This window comes from Chrysemys picta, chromosome 4, assembly GCF_011386835.1.
Source record: "Chrysemys picta bellii isolate R12L10 chromosome 4, ASM1138683v2, whole genome shotgun sequence".
NCBI classification, from domain to species: Eukaryota; Metazoa; Chordata; order Testudines; family Emydidae; genus Chrysemys; species Chrysemys picta.
In genome coordinates this window covers 36,235,064-36,255,749 of record NC_088794.1, presented here as the reverse complement: position 1 = coordinate 36,255,749, position 20,686 = coordinate 36,235,064, and the positions used below count along the sequence as shown (strand labels likewise).

At 45.2% G+C, this 20,686-nt stretch overlaps 1 protein-coding gene across 14 annotated transcripts in view; it reads right to left on the bottom strand.

The window, feature by feature from the left end:
- The window catches only part of BRSK2 (BR serine/threonine kinase 2), a 441,793-nt gene that overhangs the window by 193,818 nt on the left and 227,289 nt on the right, over positions 1-20,686 (bottom strand). For all 14 annotated transcript variants that reach the window (XM_005307786.4, XM_005307784.4, XM_008164498.2 and 11 more), the window contains exon 2: positions 14,081-14,175. In XM_005307786.4, coding sequence (XP_005307843.1) covers positions 14,081-14,175 — 95 coding nt within the window. The remainder of the gene's footprint in view (positions 1-14,080; positions 14,176-20,686) is intronic.

The following is a 20,686-nucleotide window of genomic DNA, read 5'->3' as shown; positions in this document are numbered from 1 at the left end:
TATGCTGCTGCTACTGTTACCCCACAGCACGGAGCCACTGCATAGGCACAGTTTACTATCATGTATTAAACAGCAAACAGGTCAGGAATGCAAGGTGTCCTAATACACAGGTGGGTCAATTATGTACACCACTGCCTTATAGAATATCAGGGTTGGAAGGGACCTCAGGAGGTCATCTAGTCTTTTAAATCACCCCGGAGCTCCCAGCTGCAGAGGCAACTGGGAGCCCCGGGGCTCAGGGGCAAATTAAAGGGCCTGGGGCTCTGGCCGCCGTGGAGCTCCGGGCCCTTTAAATCACCGCGGGAGCCCTACTGCTGCTACCCCGGGGAGCCAGGGCTCGGGCAGGCACTTAAAGGGCCCGGGGTTCCCCGCAGTGGCAGGAGCACCGGGCCCTTTAAATCCCTGCCCGAGCCCAGCTGCCGGAGCCCCGGGGCTCCGGCAGCGATTTAAAGGGCCAGAGGCTCCGGCCGCTGTGGGGAGCCCTGGGCCTTTAAAGCGCCGCCGGAGCTCCGGCAGTGGGGTTCGGGCGGTGCTTTAAAGGGCCTGGGGCTCCCCGCAGCGGCCGGAGCTCCAGGCCCTTTAAATCACTGCCGGAGAAGCTGGTCCAGTCCGGCACGGCATTCTAGCTCTTGCCGGTATGCTGTACTGTACCAGACCAGCTTACTTTCACCTCTGCTTATACCCGAATTAAATAAACTGTGTGGTTTCCAGCATAAACAAGACTAAAGTAAAGTCTTTGCTTCAGCGGCTTGTCTCAGATAAGCAGGGATGTATTATAGTTCTTAATGGGGCCTGGACCAACATTGTGATGCTTGCGTTGGGACTCTATGTGATCGAGACACCTTCAAAACTCAGGCCCTGTGTCTGTGCTCAGGCCATCCTCTTTAAAGACCAACGAAACATTAATCTGAGAGGCAACTCGTGCTATTCCAGTCTCGGTTCTCTCCCAAGCAAAAGCTGCCAGTGAGGCTTCTGGGCTGTGCAATATGGAGCAACACGAACTGAGACCAACAAAATAATTTCATTTACGACCCAGCAAAAGATTTTGAAGTGGCGGGGGAAAAAAATGTGCATTAACCTATTGTGTTGATGCTGAATTGCCCTTGCTTCCTATTGAAATTGCTCCTGAAGCATGTGTGCTCTGTTGCAATGCTGAGGCATCACCAGTCTCCTGTAACTTCTTACAAACTTGCTATGAACAGATACCAGCATTATGATTCCAGGCATGGCAGACATGAAAGCAGAGAAGAGTTGCCTTTGATACACAAATTACATCCAGCCAGAACGGATACTTGCTCTGCCCCAGCACAGAGAGGAATGCCCAACGGGAGTTGTGGTGCATCCATGGCTGACATTCCGATTCTTTGGTCAGCACAGTGCTCAACCTACTACCTGCACATGAAATCCATCCTGGACTTTGTTTTCACTAAAGCTGGGTAGAAAAATTGAGAACAAGGCAAGGACGTGACAAACTAGTCTATCTTTCTGATGAGATGCAAACCAGAGGTCCTGACCCCTTGTGGTTATTACAGACCTCATGTTGCTTTACATAAGAATTTGGCCTCCCTAAAATTTCCCCCTATAGTTCCATCTGGAGAATCATGGCTTAAATTAAGCAGGAGCTGTCTGGAGTAAAGCTCCACTAAATATTTTCAAACCTGTGGGGCAGAAGCCCTGAGCCCTGGCACACCCCAGGGGACTGTAGCCCAGAGCCCCAATGCCCCCTGTGGGGCTGAAACCCTGAGCCCTGATGTCCTTCACAGGGCTGAAGCCCCGAGCCCTGGCGCACCCCATAGGAGGCTCCAGCAAATACTCCATGAGAATTTCAGCCCTGTGGAGAATATACTCTGAACCGTCCCATTTCAAAATTTTAAAAACCCTGGTGCTGTTACAGAATGGCCACTACATTTCTTCTTAATCTCAGTGGTATGGAAGTGATTCATATATACAATCTATAAAGCAATTCCATCAAGAAGAGAGGGGTCACATTCACAGAGGGTGTCTGTGCAGGTGATCAGGGCGGCGAAGATGGTGTAGTCTTAGGACTCAACCAGAATCCAGTCCTTTGTAGTACACTCCTTTATCCAGTAGCTGCAGGCATGGAGCAGGCTTATTCCTGGGCCTGTTCAGTAGTCTGATGGGAGATTAGAGAAACCAGTCTGAAGCCTAGCTTTGGTTTCTTACTCCCTGGGCCAGACGTTTGGTGGGAAAATGATGGAGGCCGTCAAAAGGAATGGGTAAAAAAGTGTCTTTTACAGCGTTCTCACCGGGTCAGGGTGTTAAACTGCATGAAGACACAGATGATATAAAATAGAAAGCCAGGCTTAGCTAAAGGTATACAGACTGTCTGAACCTTGAATTCTGAGACCCAACCATATAGGGAGGTTCTATTTGTCTACCCAGTCATTATGGGCCTGATTTAAAGGCTACTGAAATTAATAAAAAGGCTCCTATTGACTTCAGTAGGTTGTGGATCAGGGCCTTGTAGCACACATAATTGTAAGACCCTGAGTGCTGCCTGAAGGCGGTAGATTGTGTGTGTGTTTGCAATTGGTACCATAGATGTTTGAGCCAGACTGCTGTTATGTCAATTTGTGGAACTAAAAGCAGGAGAAAAAATAGGTCCAATTATTGCTATAACTTGCCCAAATACGTCAATTGATCACTCTAAATTTAGAGAGCGAAAGGCACCATGTACTGTTGACAGGTTTGTTCTTCTGACAGGTACAGCATGTGCTCTTGATTCTTGTTTAATTCCCCTCCTAAAGAATAACTCAAACTGTGCTGAGTTGTGGGTGTGGTGGAAAGAGGAGGAGGAGAGCGATTCTTCTCCACAGGAAAACATAATTATCCAACTTCTTTAACTGCTCAAACAGATGACAAGTGAGTGAGCTTTCAGTGCCGCTCGCCAGTTCCAGATTAAAACAAAACACTCTCCATTATACATTCAGTAACAGATCCCTAGTCCCAAACTCCCTGTGGCAGGAGGAAGCCAGGGAAAATAACCCTTTTATTTCCCCATGTTTTCCATACACCAAGGTGCTTTTTTGTTTCTTTGAACTTAGAAGACAGAATCCCACTTATGAAGTTGTGCTGCGCTAAATGGGTTGTTACTGGAATACAAACTAGGGTCGCAGAGGGGGGCTGCATGTGTGTTTGTGCACTCGAGCTCTTTGACGAGTGCCAATCATTCCGACAGTTTGCTCACCACCTACGCGCTATCAAACACGCACACAGGCATGCACACGCTTCAAATCTGCTCGTCTCCTGAGGTAAAAGAAGACAAACCAGTAGTAATTCTTGAAGCTCAAGATAAACCAAAAAGAGCGTTTCTGTGCGATTGTGTGTATGCACGCAAGTGCACTCAGCAACCAGCAAGACACTACCAGTGTCAATGCAAGCTTGAGTGTGTTTGTGTGCAGGTATGTGTGTATGCACTCAGCAACGTGGAAGCGATTTTCATATAAATCTGACTGTGTGAGAGTGTGTGCGCACGCTCAGCAACATGCAAGATACTGCCTTTGTAAATGTGAATGTGAGAGAGTTTGCGTGTATTTTGGAGGGAGGATTTTATTTCATTTTCCTGTTTAATCAGGATTTTTCCAAGGATATAGAAGTCTTCTGGGTGGTTATCCTTCTTCAGCAAAACAACAACCTTACTGTGATGATGTTTCAAAACCCCACACCCTGGCCAAGGCAGGAGGGGCGGGGGGAGCTATGGTGGGTCACAGGTAATAACTCGGCGAGCTGCATGCGGCCCATGGGCCGTGTATTTGAGACCCCTGTTCTGGAGGAACACTGCCTGCAACAGGAAAAGGAGCGCTTACTAAGGACGTCTGGTTGTGAGCCTGCCCCCACCACTTTTTTTTAAGACATCAGCCAAAAGGTAGAAAGAACCCTGTGAGGGGCACCAGAGGATCGCTTCCATCAGCCCTGAGAGTCTAGGGTAGAGCCCTGCAGCGGTATAGGGATCCTGTGTGTCCCACAGGACCCACTGCCATAATAGCAGGAGCAGGTAAAATGTACTTTGTTGCAGGCTGGATTGGGTGGGCAAAAAAACCCCAGACTGCAGTAATTTGTGGGAAAACAAAATGCAAGTTTAGCTACACCTGCTGGTTAAGTTGACCTTATTATCATTCACTTACAAATACATTTGAAAAAGAGGCTCAAACTATCAAAAACCTATTGCTATGAGCAGTTTTTCTGTTAAATGTTTTTCAAAACGCAATAATAATCCTGACATATAAATAACTTGAACGATATGTTTCAAAGTTCTAAAAACGATGATTAAGTGGTTTAAAAAAATCCAGTTTTTTTAAAGCAACTTACTTTTTATCATTAAAAAAAATCTGCACCTTTTAAGCAAAATTGTGGTGCATTTTGTTTTGACATTCCGTGTGATATACACATGACAGCAGCTTGTCATAAATAGAGTTTAGCAATGTAAAAGAAGTTTTTCTTTTTTAAAAAAAATAAAAAGGTTTTAATACTTAAATTTAGGAAAGGGATAGAAAAATTTGATGTCTATTATAACAGGAGTTAAAGTATTTTACATGATTTAAGCAAACTTCGTTTTATTCTTTTAGTTGTAAAACTTGTGTCTGAATTCTGTTTATATATTCAATATATTAACCAACCTTTTATTTTTTAGTAGCATGAGGGAATCTATCTCTCTTGCAGGATTTGCAGGCAGGAGTAGGATAAAAATGCAAGAAACAATGCAGGATCAGGTGGGAGCGGGTATTGTGGGCCGGGCTAGGAATGGGATTAAAAACATAGTCCCGCGCAGGGCTCTACTGTGGGGTTTGAAGCAAAGGACTATAACTAAACAGTAGCCATACCCCAAACTGAGGCATTGGGTGTGGTAGTAAGTGACTAAGAGGAAGGGTGGGCGAGGTAGATACACTGGAGGGTAGGGATAGGGTCCAGAGTGACCTAGACAAGTTGGAGGATTGGGCCAAAAGAAATCTGATGAGGTTCAAGAAGGACAAGTGCAGAGTCCTGCACTTAGGATGGAAGAATCCCATGCATCGCTACAGACTGGGGACCGACTGGCTAAGCAGCAGTTCTGCAGAAAAGGACCTGGGGATGACAGTGGATGAGAAGCTGGATATGAGTCAGCAGTGTGCCCTTGTTGCCAAGAAGGCTAATGGCATATTGGGCTGCATTAATAGGAGCATTGGCAGCAGATTGAGGTAAGTGATTATTCCCCCCTATTCGGCACTAGTGAGGCCACATCTGGAGTATTGCATACAGATTTGGGCCACCCACTACAGAAGGGATGTGGACAAATTGGAGAGAGTCCAGCAGAGGGCAACAAAAATGATCAGGTGGCTTGGGCACATCACTTACGAGGAGAGGCTGAGGGAACTGGGCTTGTTTAGTCTGCAGAAGAGAAGAGTGAGCGGGGGGGGGGATTTGATAGCCACCTTCAACTACCTGAAGGGGAGGTTCCAAAGAAGATGGAGCTCGGCTGTTCTCAGTCGTGGCAGATGACAGAACAAGGAGCAATGGTCTCAAGTTGCAGTGGGGGAGGTCTAGGTTGGATATTAAGAAACACTATTTCACTAGGAGGGTTGTGAAGCACTGGAATGGGTTACCTAGGGAGGTGGTAGAATCTCTCTCCTTAGAGGTTTTAAGGCCCGGGCTTGACAAAGCCCTGACTGGGATGATTTAGTTGGTGCTGGTCCTGCCCTGAGCAGGGGGTTGAACTAGATGACCTCCTGAGGTCTCTTCCAACCCTAATCTTCTATGATTCTAAGGTGAGCAGGAGGTGGCCTGAACATAGGCCATCCTACAGTTTCACACTTTCAGGGCCCTGGGCTGGCATCAAGTGGAGCAGGAGGGCCCAGGTCCCCCTACCCATCTCAGATTCCTGGGATGGGCAGGACTAGGGAGTTATTGACAAGGAAGCTGACCCAGATGAACTCCATTCAAGGGGCTCAGGACACACTCATCTAAAAGAGAGACTGGAGCAGCAGGCCCTGACCACTAGACCTGCTTACCGTACAGCCAACCCTCCAACACTTACAATCAATCTATCAATCATGAGAACAGTAAGCAATACAAGCCAGCCAGGGCAGTTTTTCTTAATCAGGAACTCTGACAGGTTTGGTGGTTTTTTAAAAAAAAACTCTTTTTCCTTAAGGCTTTTTTTTTTTTTTTAATATAAGGAAATATTATTTTCTCTCTTATTTATTATTTTGAACACACAAATGTTCCAGGTCTCTTGTGTCCCAGTGTCCTAGATTCATCCGAACACAGTACATTGGCGAAATAAACTGATTTTCTGTTTCTCTGGTAATCTGTACCTACTGTGTGAGATTTTCTGAAGTGGCCTAACTTTGCCTCCACTGCAGTCATACAGTCATTGAGTTTAAGGCTGGAAGGGACCACCAGATCATCTAGTCTGACCTGCTGTGTATCACCGGCCACCGACACCACCCAGCACCTGCACACTAAACCAACAACCAAAATGATACCAAAGTACTGCAGCCCACAAGAGACCAGAGCATTATGTGCCACAGGCAGAGAATAGGAGGGACTGAGATGCACCAGTGCTTAAGGCCCCCTCCATGGCAGGGAAATGATTAAATGAGATATACTCTGGCAAGTGACTCGTACCCACACGCTGCAGAGGAAGGTCACTGCCAATCTGACCTAGGAGAAAATTCCTTCCCCACTCCACATGTGGAGATCAGTTAGACCGAAAGCATGTGAGCAAGAACCAGCCAGCCAAGCCCTTGAGAGAATGCTTGGTGCCACCTCAGAGTCCTGGTCTTCCTTACAAATGGTAAAATTCCAGCTGACTGCAACTGGAGCAAAGTTATGCTAATGGAGAGTCCATCTGAACTCCCCCTGCCCTCCACTGGGTCTAATTCAGCCCTGGTGTAAGAGGATGTGACTCCATTGAATATTTACCTTCTTACACTGGGGCTGAATTTGGCCCTAATGGCCTTGTTTAGCTCTAAAGACGTGTCTACACTGCCCCGCAGTTTAGACTACAGGATTGTATAGACATGCCCTAAAACAGAGAGAGAAAGAGATTAGCTTCTCCCTGAAGTTTTTTTGAACTCCTGCTGTAGGTTTTGATTGGGTCTGTTGATGAGACACACTTGTCTTGAACCCACACAAAATGTCCCTTATCACCTCCTCATTTATGAGGATTTTACCAAAAGCAGGCTTTCAAAACTGAATGACAGAACAGAAAAATAACTAGAAAAGTAATAAACAGGTTCTCTTTCGGTGTACCTTTGCGACCAAATGCTTTTTTGTATTCTCACAGCTGGATCCAAAGCCCATCAAAGTCAATCAGGAGACTTCCATTGCCTTGAGAATGGGCTTTGGATCAGACCCCAACTTAGCCATGGCAGTCAGCTAGTACAGTCAAGCTGATAGTCCAGAGATTCATATGTTTGGAAGCTAGGCATTCCGAGAGAAGACTATGGGTTCTGGAATTCCCTTCCCCGCCTTGGACTGACGGGACTGACCCTTAGGGCACGTTGCAAGGGCAATCTATTTATTCAGTCTCTTCCTGAGGGGAGATTTTCTGTGGGGGTTGGGGAACTGAAGGTTGTTTCAGGTAGAAGGTCTTTATCATTATTAGTTTACACTATATCAGTTATTTAGGGCAAGTATGGTTAGTTTTACAGATTTTTGTGCATGTGCCTAGAAATTCATGGATGCATACATTTTAATGTCAGAAAGGACCATTGTGATTATCTAGTCTGAGCTTCCACATAACACAGGATATCAGACTTCCCTGAATTTATTGCTTTATTTATTATTTATTTATTACTTTATTTATTATTACAAGTCCAATAGTAGTGGTTGAACTGGAGCGTATCATCTAGAAAAAAACATTCATTCTTGATTTAAAATTTGCCACCACAATCCTGGGTAAATTGTTCCACGGGCTAATTACCCTCAATGGTATAAATCTGTGCCTTATGTCTAGTCTGAATTTGTCAAGCTTCAACTGCCAGCCACTGAATCTTCTTGCATCTTTGTCTGCTAGATTATAGAGCCATCTACTATCAAATTTCTGTTTCCCAAGTAGGGACTTTTAGACTGTGATCAAGTCACCATTTAACCTTCTCTTTGACAAGCTAAATGGACAACACCATAAAGCATAAAGCATGCTTTCCAATCCTTTAATCATTCTGGTGGCTCTTCTCTAAACCCTCTCCAGTTTTTCAAAAAACTTCTTGAATTGTGGACACCAGAAGGGGATATAGAAAGCCAGTAACAGTGGCAACAGTGTCATATACAGAGATAATATAACCTCTCTACTCCTACTTGAATTTCCCTGGTTTATACATCCAGGGATCGCATGAGTCCTTTTGGTCACAGCATCACACTGGGAGCTTATGTTCAGCTGATTATCCACCATGGCCCCCCAAGTCTTTTTCAGAAAGTCACTGCTTCCCAGGATAGAGTCCCCCATCCTATAAGCATGGCCACATTCTTTGTTCACAGATGTGTGACCTTACAGGGAAAATTATGAAGGGGGTCCACTCCTCCATACTCCCCCCTGGAGATACTAGCCTCCACTAAAAACCAACACACAAAGCAATATTTAAAATAAATAAAGGACACATGCACCCAAAGAAAGGCAAGTGGAGGTCAATTCTCTGTTGTCAAGCCTGTGCCCGCCTGTGGATTTCTCAGGATCCCTGTGTGTCTAGGCAACTAATCAAAGGCCACCTGTCTCTTTCCCACTCACCTCTTACCTTCCCCTCGGTGCCACAAGCACAGCCTTTCCAGGAAAAACATTTCACATGGCGGATCACCAAAAACACATTGAAATAAAAAAAAAAAAAAAAAGCAGCTGTACATATTTTGACTGTGACTCAGGTGACTTACAGAAACTTTCCAAATACACCTCAACCATATCAGAGAGAGGATTCCCTGTGACACCTACACATACCCACACACCGCCCCAACTCACTGTTTAAACCCAGAAGGGCTCCTTCCTATACAATTTGGGAAGTTATCCTAAGCAGGATGCGTACCTTACTTCCTGTTCTTCTGAGAGTCCCCTTGTGGGAATGGGTAATACTACCATTGGTAAGTTCTTGCTCCAACTGTAGAAATCCAATACTCATGCCCTAGGTTTAATAATGGTGGTTTGAGCTACAATTCAAGATAACGATCATTGAACAAAGAAGCATGATTTGCTTTAACGTTTCATTACCCATGGATAAATACCACATCCTGAATTCTCCATTGCACTAAGACCACTTCACACCACGGTGGCAGAAAATTATGCCCACTTTCCAGCTCATTTAGACTGCTTTTCCATTGCCATGGTACTGAAAAGAGGCTGTAACACACATGAAAATCATGTCCTGTGAGTCTTTCCTATACTCCTGTTACACATCTCTTTCTCTGGAGGGATATATAAAGTTTCAGCTCAAGCTTCAGGATAACACTGTTGACAGGATGCATTCACCAGCCTGTGGCAGTGGCTTAAATCTGCAATTTAGCCAATCAGCTATAAGGCCAATTCTTTATAATAATACTAGCACCCCTTGCTGCATTTATTCAGGGCCCCATGTGTTCCGTGATTCCACTGCTGCAGAACTTGCTATAGAATCCATCCCCCACTGAGAAATTGTGCTCCAGAATCTAAACTTCCATTTAAATAAACACAACTATGTTTCTAGTCCTTATGGTCAGGTACAAAATCTTGGACACATGAACAAAGTATAAGCTCATGCCTGAGTCTGCAGAGAGGCTGAAACAATAGCTCTGAGGAGGTGAAATTATCACATTCATCTCAAAAGGAGTATTAACTCTGAAATCAAAAAATAATAACTTGTCACCACTGTTAACGAAACTCACTGTTGATTATTTTTAGCAGAAATATCCTATTTGTCTGTTTATCTCACAATCCTTAAATGCTTTCCACACCTCTCTAGATGCCAAAAGCCACCGTTGCTCCCAATCCACCTGCCAAAAGCTCCAGCATCACTTCTGACAACTGACATGATGCAGTAAGGTACTGACAGCAGAAAAGTTTGCCACAAATTCAAAATCTGAAAATACGAGGGTAGCATAAATGAAATGGAATTTAACAACACAAAGGCTACTATCCTGTACTACCATTTTCATTTTTAATTAATAAAAAAACCTCCTTTTTTAAATGTAAATGATGCAGAACTTCCAATCTGCAGCACCCCACAGAGTGCTGTAGAATCCAGAATGCTAGCTATGGAGTTCACAAGGTCTTTTGTAGATTTAAAGCGACAGGATGCCACAAACTCCATCTCCCCACAGTGTTTGGAGGATGGTGAATTAGCAGCTCATAGAGTAACTCCGCTCTAGAGGATATACATTTAACATGCAACATACAGGCTGAGATGTTCAAAACTGACTACGCAGCTTAGCCACACAGCTCACGTTAATTTCAATGGGGGTTGTGTGTCTCAATTCCTTCGTTGGCATGGAAAATCAAAACCACAGGTTGCAAATTTGTATGTTCAGTAGTGGCTACTGATTTATGCACATTGGACTCTCTGGGCCAAGTTCTCCTCTTGCTGCCAAATAAGAAGTAACTCCATTGAAGTTAATGAGCCAGGTCCCCATCTGCAATAAACTGCCATAACACCATTGACTTCAACAGAGTTACTTCTAATTTGTAAGTGTAAGTGTCAGTGAGAGAAGAGACGTGAGAGAAGAATCTGGCCCACTGTATCCACAAATCAATGGATGCTACCAAACATGTAGATGGATGATCCAGCTCAAATCAGGTACACCGGTGCAAAAGTGAAGTGAAGTCAAAATCAGGCCCTCTGTCTTTTGTACGGTCTATAACCGTTATAACAACATTATATATTGTTGTTGCTTCAACCTAGATGCAAAGTTCCAAACGTGACAGAGGTGGACCTGTGCAAGAAGCACGGCTCTCGGATTTATCCACAACATGAAAGTATAAGAACACCAAGTGCCTACTCTACAGACAACCCATACACATCTGCTTAGCAGTCTACCTACAATCCAGTCCCTTTGATGGGGCAATGCATGCTCACATTATACATTTACTGCAGCTTCATGCTGCACCACGCCTGCTCGTGTGTCATCTCCACAGCGGCAGTTCTGTTAATTGAGACCAGCTGCTTCAATTCCGAATTATTCTCTCCAGAAATATTGATAGTATTACGCTATGATTAGAAAGCACTTTACCAAATGCCTCTCAATTCTGCTAAGCTCAGATGAGGAGCAGCTGTGGAGAGAAGGGATAGTTCCCCGAATGTACAAAACACACACACACACACACACACACACACACACACACACACACACACACAAGCGCTAGCTGAAAAAAATACTGGAGAGAAAAAGGCTCTAAGAAGCAGATACAGACAGAACAACAATGGCAGCCCTCTGCAGGAGACAGCAGCGTGCTGTGTGGGCCACCAGTGCTTATTTTAGATGCTGAAGGGCAGACTTCTTCCTTATGCTCTAGGGTAAATGGCCACAGTTTCGCATCCTCAATACTGCAGGTGGAAATGTTTGTCAAATCCATTCCAGAGGCAGATTATAAGGCAGGTTCCATGGATCTGGGCCCTGGTTGGGGAGAGTGTCTGTGGAGAGTGCAACATTTGGATCCATTGACTGAGGTGACTGGCCCATTGGCAGAGAGAGCTATGGTCTGCCATTGGGACTGAGAAGCCAGAGGGACCATTTGCAGGGTGGGACTGCCAGCACATAGCCACACACTATCTGGCCCTGCCCTCGGCTTCTTCCATGTGGCTGCTGACTCTGCCCTGTAGGCTCTCAGCCGGCTGGCTGGCAGCAGCTGCACTGTGATGTTGTAGTATGAATTGGGAATAACTGAATTCTTCTCTCCTCAGTTCTTCAGGGGAAGAATTGAGGATTAAAATAGCTAATAGTCCTCTCCAACTTAACTTAAGAGAGCCAAAGGCTCGCCTCTGACTGTCAGACAGCAATCCTGAAAAGACATTTGGTCACTACATTTATGTAATAGATGAGATACCCACTCCACTTCCATATGCAATTGCAGCCTATTGAGTATGCAGTGGAGATCCCTAGTAAGAGAAAGCTCTGTGGGCAGTGATGTGAAAGATTCAGCAGGAAATCACAATACATGGTGTCCTGCAGAGAAGAATTTTGCAGAATCGCACAAGGAACGTGGCAATTTTCAGCACTCATCCCTGGAAACAAGGGCCACCAATGCATTACTGCAGTTTTACACTATTACTGGAGTAACACAACAGTGAATCAGCTCAAAGCAAAGGGATCACTTTGCAATGCTAGAAGTTCTGCTTTGCCCCCCTCCATGAAATATCAATGAGATAAATAACATCTTTGATACAAGACACTGCACATTAAAAGGATCTCACAGTTAACATAAAACTCATGTTAAATACATTCCTTACCAATGTTACTAATTAATCAAAGTATTAAAAGTCTAGTTTAATGTTTGCCAGGTATGCAGTTTGTTCACTTTTTCATTTTACTCCTTAGACAATGAAACTAGACTGGGCAGTTGCCTTTTAATTTCTAGTTTTGTTGCCAGTCTATTTCAGTTCCTGGATTTTGTGGACTAGCACATGGCCAGTTGAGTTCCCAATGCTGCAGGTGGTTGAGGGAAATATATCACTGAAATTCCAAAAAACAAAGGCTGAAGATATTTCCATTCATGTGAAGATATGTTGACCCCCTTTTTTCATTAAAACTAGTTTGGACCTAAAATTAGCAGTGTCTTCCTTCAATCCCCAGTTTTCCTTCCATTCCCAGTGAGGTTGTTGTAAACTATTAGTACTGGAAAATAGCTACTATACACAAGCACACACACAACGAAACTCCCACAGTGACAATAGTGAAAAGATGTATGTGTCTTCCACTAATGTGGAATGTGTCATATGTGGTCAACAATGGACCACAAACTGCACATACATTGGCCAAATTCACTGCTGGCTTAAACCCAGTGCAATTCTGTTGACTCCAAAGGAGTTGCATTCACTCATGTCAGGGTTGGATTTGGCCCTGCTGTTCATCAAATCAGATAAACAAAACAGCAGGTTTCTTTTCTTTTTGGTATCCAAGATTGCTTAATGGTGTTAGTTTAAGGAGCTGGCTATTATTAGCCTGGGTGCAATTCGTTAAATAAGTTCTCCTGGGAATTAGCATTGGGCTAGATCCTTAGACGGTTTAAAATGTCATGGTTCCATTGACATCAGTGGAACTAGGGCCGGCTCCAGGCACCAGCTGAGCAAGCTGGTGCTTGGGGGTGGCAGATTGTTCGAGGCGGCATTCTGCCCAATCCTAGGGCGGCATGGCCGCATTTTTTTTTTGGTGTGTTCCGCTCCGGCCGCCCTGTAGGGGGCAGTGGTGCGGAGAACCAGAGCGCCCTGCAGGGCAGTCCTCTTCCTTCCCTCCCCGCCGACTGGAGCGGAGCCCTCGCGGCAGGCAGCAGGAGGCGGCGCAGCGGGAGGGACCGCGTGGCAGCGTCCCTGCTGTAGCCCTGGCCGCCCCCTTCTCTCTCTCTCCCGCCCGCTCCCACCCCCTCTGCCCCCTCCAGCCGGTCCCCCTGTACCCGCGCTCCGGCCGCGCCGCAGGTTTTTTTTTTTTTTTTTTTTTGCTTGGGGCGGCCAAAAAGCCAGAGCTGGCCCTGAGTGGAACTATACCAATTTACACCAGACGAGGACCTGGTGCATTAGATCAGAGAGCAGAATGAAACGATACCACAGAACAGCAATAAGAACACTCACATAACAGAATAGATGTCCTCACCAATCTCTGAGAGTAACAGGCATCACACACCATCTGGTGGAACTTAGAACCCCAACACATGCGTCTGCCATCGCACAGCAGTAACAGCACTGAGGCTGGCCGTTAATTTTGCTCTTAATTAAAGCACATGCATACTCCTTCTTTTTAACTCCAGCCGCCCCCACCCCTGAATTATTATTATTATTATGCACAGCACAGTCCTAGAACTGACAGGGATGTTTGTTAAACATAATTAAGGATATTAATTTTGCATGGAACAGAAGCCACAGAGCCAAGAACTATACTTTCCCCCCCCTCAAATCTCCCATTAGAAAATTACCTTCATTAGCACCGACTCGCTGAGCTTCTCTCTGTTGACAATTTTTATCGCGACCTTTTGACATGTTACACAGTGAACCCCCAACTTCACAAGCCCTGCAGGAAAAACAGAGAGAGAGAGAGAGAAAGATGGTTAGAGACATCCCCCCGTTAAGCTCTTTGCTGTTAGCATCTTACATGGCAGTTTGGCTATTTATATGCAAATGTTTTTCCATTAGTCCTTCTTACTCCCAGGGAAAAAAAGCCTGTGAATAATGAATAAACTGTAGAAGATCCGGCAGCACTAGGAGTTAACCCACGTCTACACTAGGAACGCTTTGAGAGTATAGCTATATTGGTATACTATACTGGCAAAGCACTTCTAATGCAGACGTAGCTTATACCAGTAAAACTGAGCTTTTGCCAGAATTGCTTATTCCGGCCCCCACTAAGAGAAATGATCTATACTGGCTCAAGAGCAGTTCTTCCCATATAACTATGTCTACAGAGGGGGCTTTTGCCAGCACAGCTATATCGGTCGGGGATCATACCTCTTCACTCCACTGATTAACGTAGCTGTGCTGGCAAAATTCCATAGTGCAGACTTGGCCTAAGATGACTTCCAGGTTCTCCCAGTGCTGCCACAATTAATGGGGCTGTCATCTTTCTATTTCAGTCTCTCCTGCTGGACAAAATGGACATTGTGATGTAATGTTATCACAGCGTGCAAAAGCATCAACATGTTCTGATGCAATGATTCAACCCAATGATGGTTTCCTGACCCAAAATAATTTTCAGGGCAGTTATATGGTCATACATGCAACAGACCATTTATCTAGAGGATACCACAACATTTGGGACAGAGACAAACCTAAAAAAACTAAAATAAAACCAACCAGTAACTGGCACTAGGGGTATCAATAGCTATTACAGATTATAGGGTCAAATTCTTCTTTTATTTACAACAGTGCAAATCTGGAGTAACTCCAATGAGATCGCTCAATTTACACTAGTGTCAAACTAGCATTTGTCCCTTTACCTCTCAACTTCCCTTCCATAAAGTACAGTTCTGCTCTGAAAGGTAGCAGCATAAAAATGACACCTTCTTACTCAACAGATCTACTTCCTGTGTGTATTCAATCAGATCTGCCTGCGTTAGTGACTAAAATAAGTTTTACTGCTTTTTACTCCCATCAGCGCTGCAGAGTCAACACAGCTGCAGGAGACTATGCTGGATTCTATTACTTCTTGTGCATCATCAACAGAATTGTCTACTAAGTTTGAATCAGTGAGACCTGTGCAACCCATGGCACTGCACAGGGGGTCACCAAGGGCCAGTGTGGCCTGTAAAGCCTTTATTATTGCTGATAATGCACAAAATGGAAAGAATCCTGCTTAATTCTCAGAGCCCAGACTGGGGTTTAGAGTTAGGAGGAAAAATCCATCTTTTTACTTATAAGCTGAATATAGTGGATTTGGATCCTTGAGAGACAATGAACATGGGGAGGCCTTTTCACAGACTATTCATGACAAACCACACATCCAGATGGACCCATGTTAGCCCTTGTCTCAGAAAGATCTGGCCCCAGTGGAGTGAACGGGGGTTCTACCACTAAATCCAATGGTTTGTCCTCAGAGGTATGCCTACTTTTTAATCTTACTGTAAATCATAATTTTGGAACTGTGAAACAGAGGTTCTGGGGGAAATACCCTTGTTTATGCCCAAGAAACGAACCCCACCCACCTTCTAGCTCCCTCCCTCTTCTGCACTCTGCTCACCTTTGTTGGAACTTTCTCGTCACACATCCCGTGTTCAGACTCAGCTGGTCAAGTGCTGACACGGCACAAAGCAGTTTTACTTTTCAGCCATAACATAAACGAGTCATAGAAACTAAGAGCTCAGCAATGACAAACCCATTTGAAATTAGGTCCAGCAACAGCCTGCCCACTGCCTTGGGCAACTCCCAGCAGCCAGCTGTGCTACGACCAGACCACAATCCCACATCTAAATTCAGTCTACTCAATAAACTAATAGCATTGCTGGCCCCACATTCACCTCTCCCAGCAGCTGCAATGCTACCGCTGCTGCTCCTCTTTGGCTCCACTCCTTTGACTGGACAGCGACTCCTTGGCACTACTCGCTTGTGGCTATGCACAGATTTACTCTGTGTCCATCGCTTTCCCCTGGCCTCCAATGAGCTCTGAATCTTTTGCAAAAAAAAGTGCATCATGTTTGTATCATCCTTAACTCTCCCCCCCCCCCATACTAAAATACTCTGGCTTAACTTCCAGTTGTATTCTTTGTAGCTGGATTTCCAGCAGTCCCACTGTTGCAATGGCACAACACTGCATTGTTGCACCATGCAGAACACTGCCTGCGAGAGGACAAAAGGCTAACCTGAAGCAGCAGTGTGCTCCCCTAAGGTACTGTGTTGAATTGCTGGTACCTTAGATTGCAGGATCTGAATTTAAATGTGTTGTTCACAATTAAAGATGAGATGGAGATTACTTATCTGTAACTGGAAGTTGTGAGTTCCCTATCTGTATCCCACACGTAGGTAAACGTGTGCCACACGTCCAAGTCTGGAGATTTTTAGTACGCAGTGTCCATTGGCCCACATGTGCACAGTTGCTCTCTTTGTGCTCCAGACAGAGGGCATAAGAGATAGTGCAAGCTGACACCTCTCCATTTCCTCTTCTTACCATGAATCAGATAAGATCCAAAGCAGAGGGGAAGGAGGGGCAGTTAGTGGAATATAAATAGGAGCCATGCATCTCAAGAACTTCCAGTTACAGGTAAGTAACCTCCATTTCTTCTTTGAGGGCTGGTCCTTGTGTGTATTCCACATGTGGATGCCTGACAAGCAGTATACAGACTGGGGCTGGGTGGGTAGATGCAAGGATGCAGTCAGTAAAGATGCTTGAAGAACTGCAGTCCCTACAGCCACATCTGCAGAGGAGGCCTGAACTAGCACATAATATTTTGTGAATGTGTGAATGGAGCTCCAGGTAGCTGCTCTGCACATGTCCAGTATCGGTACCTCCTGGAGCGATGCTGTGGAGGTAGCTTGTGCTCTCCTTTTGGGGGAGGGATATGTGCTAATTGATAGCACACAGTGATGCAAGCAGAAATCCATTCAGAGATTCTCTAAGAAGATATCACTTGTCCTCGTGACCTTTCTGCTATAGTGACAAATAATCTGGGTGATTTTCTGATTGGTTTGGCCCTTTACAGGTAGAATGCCAGGGCTCGTCTGACATCCAGAGAATAAATTCCTTTCTCATCAACAGATGCATGGGGTTTCGGGAAGAAAACCAGTAAATGGATAGGTTGGTTGACATGCAATTCAGAAATTACTTTAGGGAGTAACTAAGGATGATGGCAAAGAGAGTCTTTCTCCTTGTGAAAAATGGTGTATGGTGGGTCAGCATCTTGCTCACTATTCTGGCCAAAGTAATAGCAACTGAAAATGCGACCTTCATGGAACGGTGGGACAGAGAGGATGTGGCCAAAAGTTCAAATGGTAGTCTGGTACCTATTAACAGGATGAGATGGAGGTCGGATTGACCACTGGCAGGAAGGACCTGACTAGGCTTTTCAGGAATCTAACCATTGTTGGATGAGTGAAAATGGAATGCCTGTGTACTGACCCTGACTACTGTAAGATGGACCCACAGTGAGCTAATGGAAAGACCTGAATTCTTCAATGGCAGAAGATAATTTAAAACAGCTGGGATATCTGCAGGTTCTGAGGAAGACAGATTGTGCCTTGCCCAGGCGGAGAAGCGTCTCCATTCAGCTAAGTAGCAGTTCCGAGTGGAATCTTTCCTTCACAGTTGTTTTAATTCTGATGCCTGTTCAAAACCAGGCTGTAAGATCATGTGGGTCTGGATTGGGATGTCTGATTTTGCCATTCTCCTGAACAAGAAGATCCAGGAAGGGGTGGATCCTGACAGGAGGATGGGCTGACATTCTCAAACCAGTCCAGAACTGTCTGGACCAATCCAGTGCTATGAGAATGACTCTGGCCTTGTTGAAATGGAAATTTCTCACATCCTGTGATAGCAGAGGGATGGGAGGAAAGGCATATCTAAGTCGGTCTGTCCATGATGAGAGGAGAGCGTCACCCTAGGAATTGCGGCCCACAGCTGCTCTGGAGCAGCATAGGAGAAGTTTCCTGTTCATTTAGGATGCAAGGAGATCCCACTGAGGTATTCCCCAAGGAGTGAATATCTCGTACTGGACAGAGTTATGTATTTCCCACTCATGGTCTGCAGAGGAGTGCCTGCTAAAAAATATAATAATAATATACACCTATCTCCTAGAACTGGAAGAGACCTTGAAAGGTGATTGAGTCCAGCCCCCTACCTTCAATATCAGGACCAAGTACTGATTTTTGCCCCAGACCCCTAAGTGGCCCCCTCAAGGGCTGAACTCACAACCCTGGGTTTAACAGGTCAATGCTCAAACCACTGAGCTATCCCTCACCTGAAATTGGCTGCTTGAAGCGGGGGCTGATATGGCCGAAGAGACAGGTCTATCACTCTTAGATGGACCCAGTGGATGCTGGTCTTTATGTTTAGGAGTTGGAACCAATGATGATACGAATGATCCTTTTTATTTCATACTTTACCCTCTTTCCCGGGGTTCTCAAGTGATACTGAGCCCTTAGAATTTGCTCACGAAGGCTCACCTGACCAGGATGAATTAGGGGAGGGAGTCTCTTCTTTTAGAAGCACAGCTGGAGGGGGGAATCTGTCCTGATGACAGTTCTAGGCTCCACTCCTAAGCTCGTGCCTGGAGGCTGATGTACCAGGGGGTCTTTCTGGCCCAAATCAGAGTCAGGTCTCATGGCCTTCTCCATAAAGTGTTTCCTCAAACTTAGGCTCACAAGCTGTGTGTGTTCGCAGGGGAAATGAGTGGCAAATGCTGCACTTTGCTGAGATATGTGTTCACACAGAAAGGAGAGGCAGCATTGGTGCTTGTCACTCACAAAGAAGGAGCAAGGACAAGAGATGCAATTCTTGAGCCCCGGGACTCTGGGCACAGTCCCAGTCTGTGGGGAGGGACTCCCTGAAAGGGGAGAAACTAAGCTAAACTAACTATAAACTACTATATCACAACTTTAGCCATGCTAAATATTAAAGCTATTTATAACATATACTTACAGGCTGATAAGAAGGAAGCTGGAGACATCTGTGAACACAGAGGATTTTGACTCAGGCCAGCAGCAATAAGAAGGAACTGAGAGGCATCAGCCCACATTGCCTCTTATGCCCTTGGTCTGGAGCCCAAGGAGGGCAACTGCGCATATGTGGGACAACAGACACTGCTTACTAAGAATCTCCAGACTTGGGCACATGGCACACAGGAGTACTCATGCGGAATACACATAGGGACTGGCACTCAAAGAAGAATGTTCCTTTCTGGTCTATATTACCTTGCACCTTCCCATTCTATAAATTAAATTTCCCCTGTCCTCAGCCATACATCTTGACAAGACAAAACAGGGCCCTTGATCGTAAACATGAGAGGACATCTTATTGGATAGGCAGGTTTCCCTGGCAATGAGAGAAGTGGTATCTGGACTCAGGGCTAATCAGTATCACATTGTCCAGTGCCTCTCCCCGGCCACGAACTTGTCAGACAAAGTCGAAAGCTCAGGCTTAACCATTGCATCGACCCCATTAATAAATGTTAAACACTGAGAAACACTACATGCCTTGTAGAAACCAGATAATGAGCCGGATTGTACTTCCACACTGGTTTCACATTGGGTTAACTTGACTGACTTAAAGGAATTTCTCAAGATTTACATTGGCGTAACAGAGAACAGAATTAGGCCTTACATATTTGAGATCACTGGAATTTCTCTCTCCCTCCAAGCCAAATTTAAAAAATACAAATAAGGAAGGTTGCCCTAGTGCTGCTTGTCTTGTGCCCGACCTGCAGGTAGAGAGAAGATGACATTCTCAAGGGCTCTCAATACAGCACCTTTTTCCAGCCCCAAATTCACTTAACTGTGTATATTTGAAAAAGAAAAATGTAACCTTTCCTTCTGTTTTTTGCTTACCAATGTCACACGATGGCTACGAGCAAGAGACAGAGTGTGTGTGTGTGTGGCCTGCTAGTGGCTAGTCCACGTAAAGGATAAGAGCCTACTACTGCTCGTAGTTAAGCGAGTTGCTCTTTTAGTTCAAGCAGTAAAAGCTCCTGCTTTGGAGCTGAAAAGTCCTGGCTGCTATCCTTCCTGATAACCCATAGTGGGGAGTCGTTAAACAGAGGTGGCTTGTAAGGGGATTTGAACATCTGTGCGCTTCAGGGGAGGGATAGCTCAGTGGTTTGAGCATTGGCCTACTAAACCCAGGGTTGTGAGTTCAATCCTTGAGGGGGCCACTTGGGGATCTGGGGCAAAATCAGTACTTGGTCCTGCTAGTGAAGGCAGGGGGCTGGACTCGATGACATTTCAAGGTCCCTTCCAGTTCTAGGAGATAGGATATATCTCCATTAATTTTTTTTTTTTTTTCAGATGTTTAGGATGAACTTCTTCTGCCACACAGTGTGCGTAATGTGCTAGGTGTGTTATGTTTCCCTCTAGTAGGTAGTCTAGGGGATGAGAACCTAATA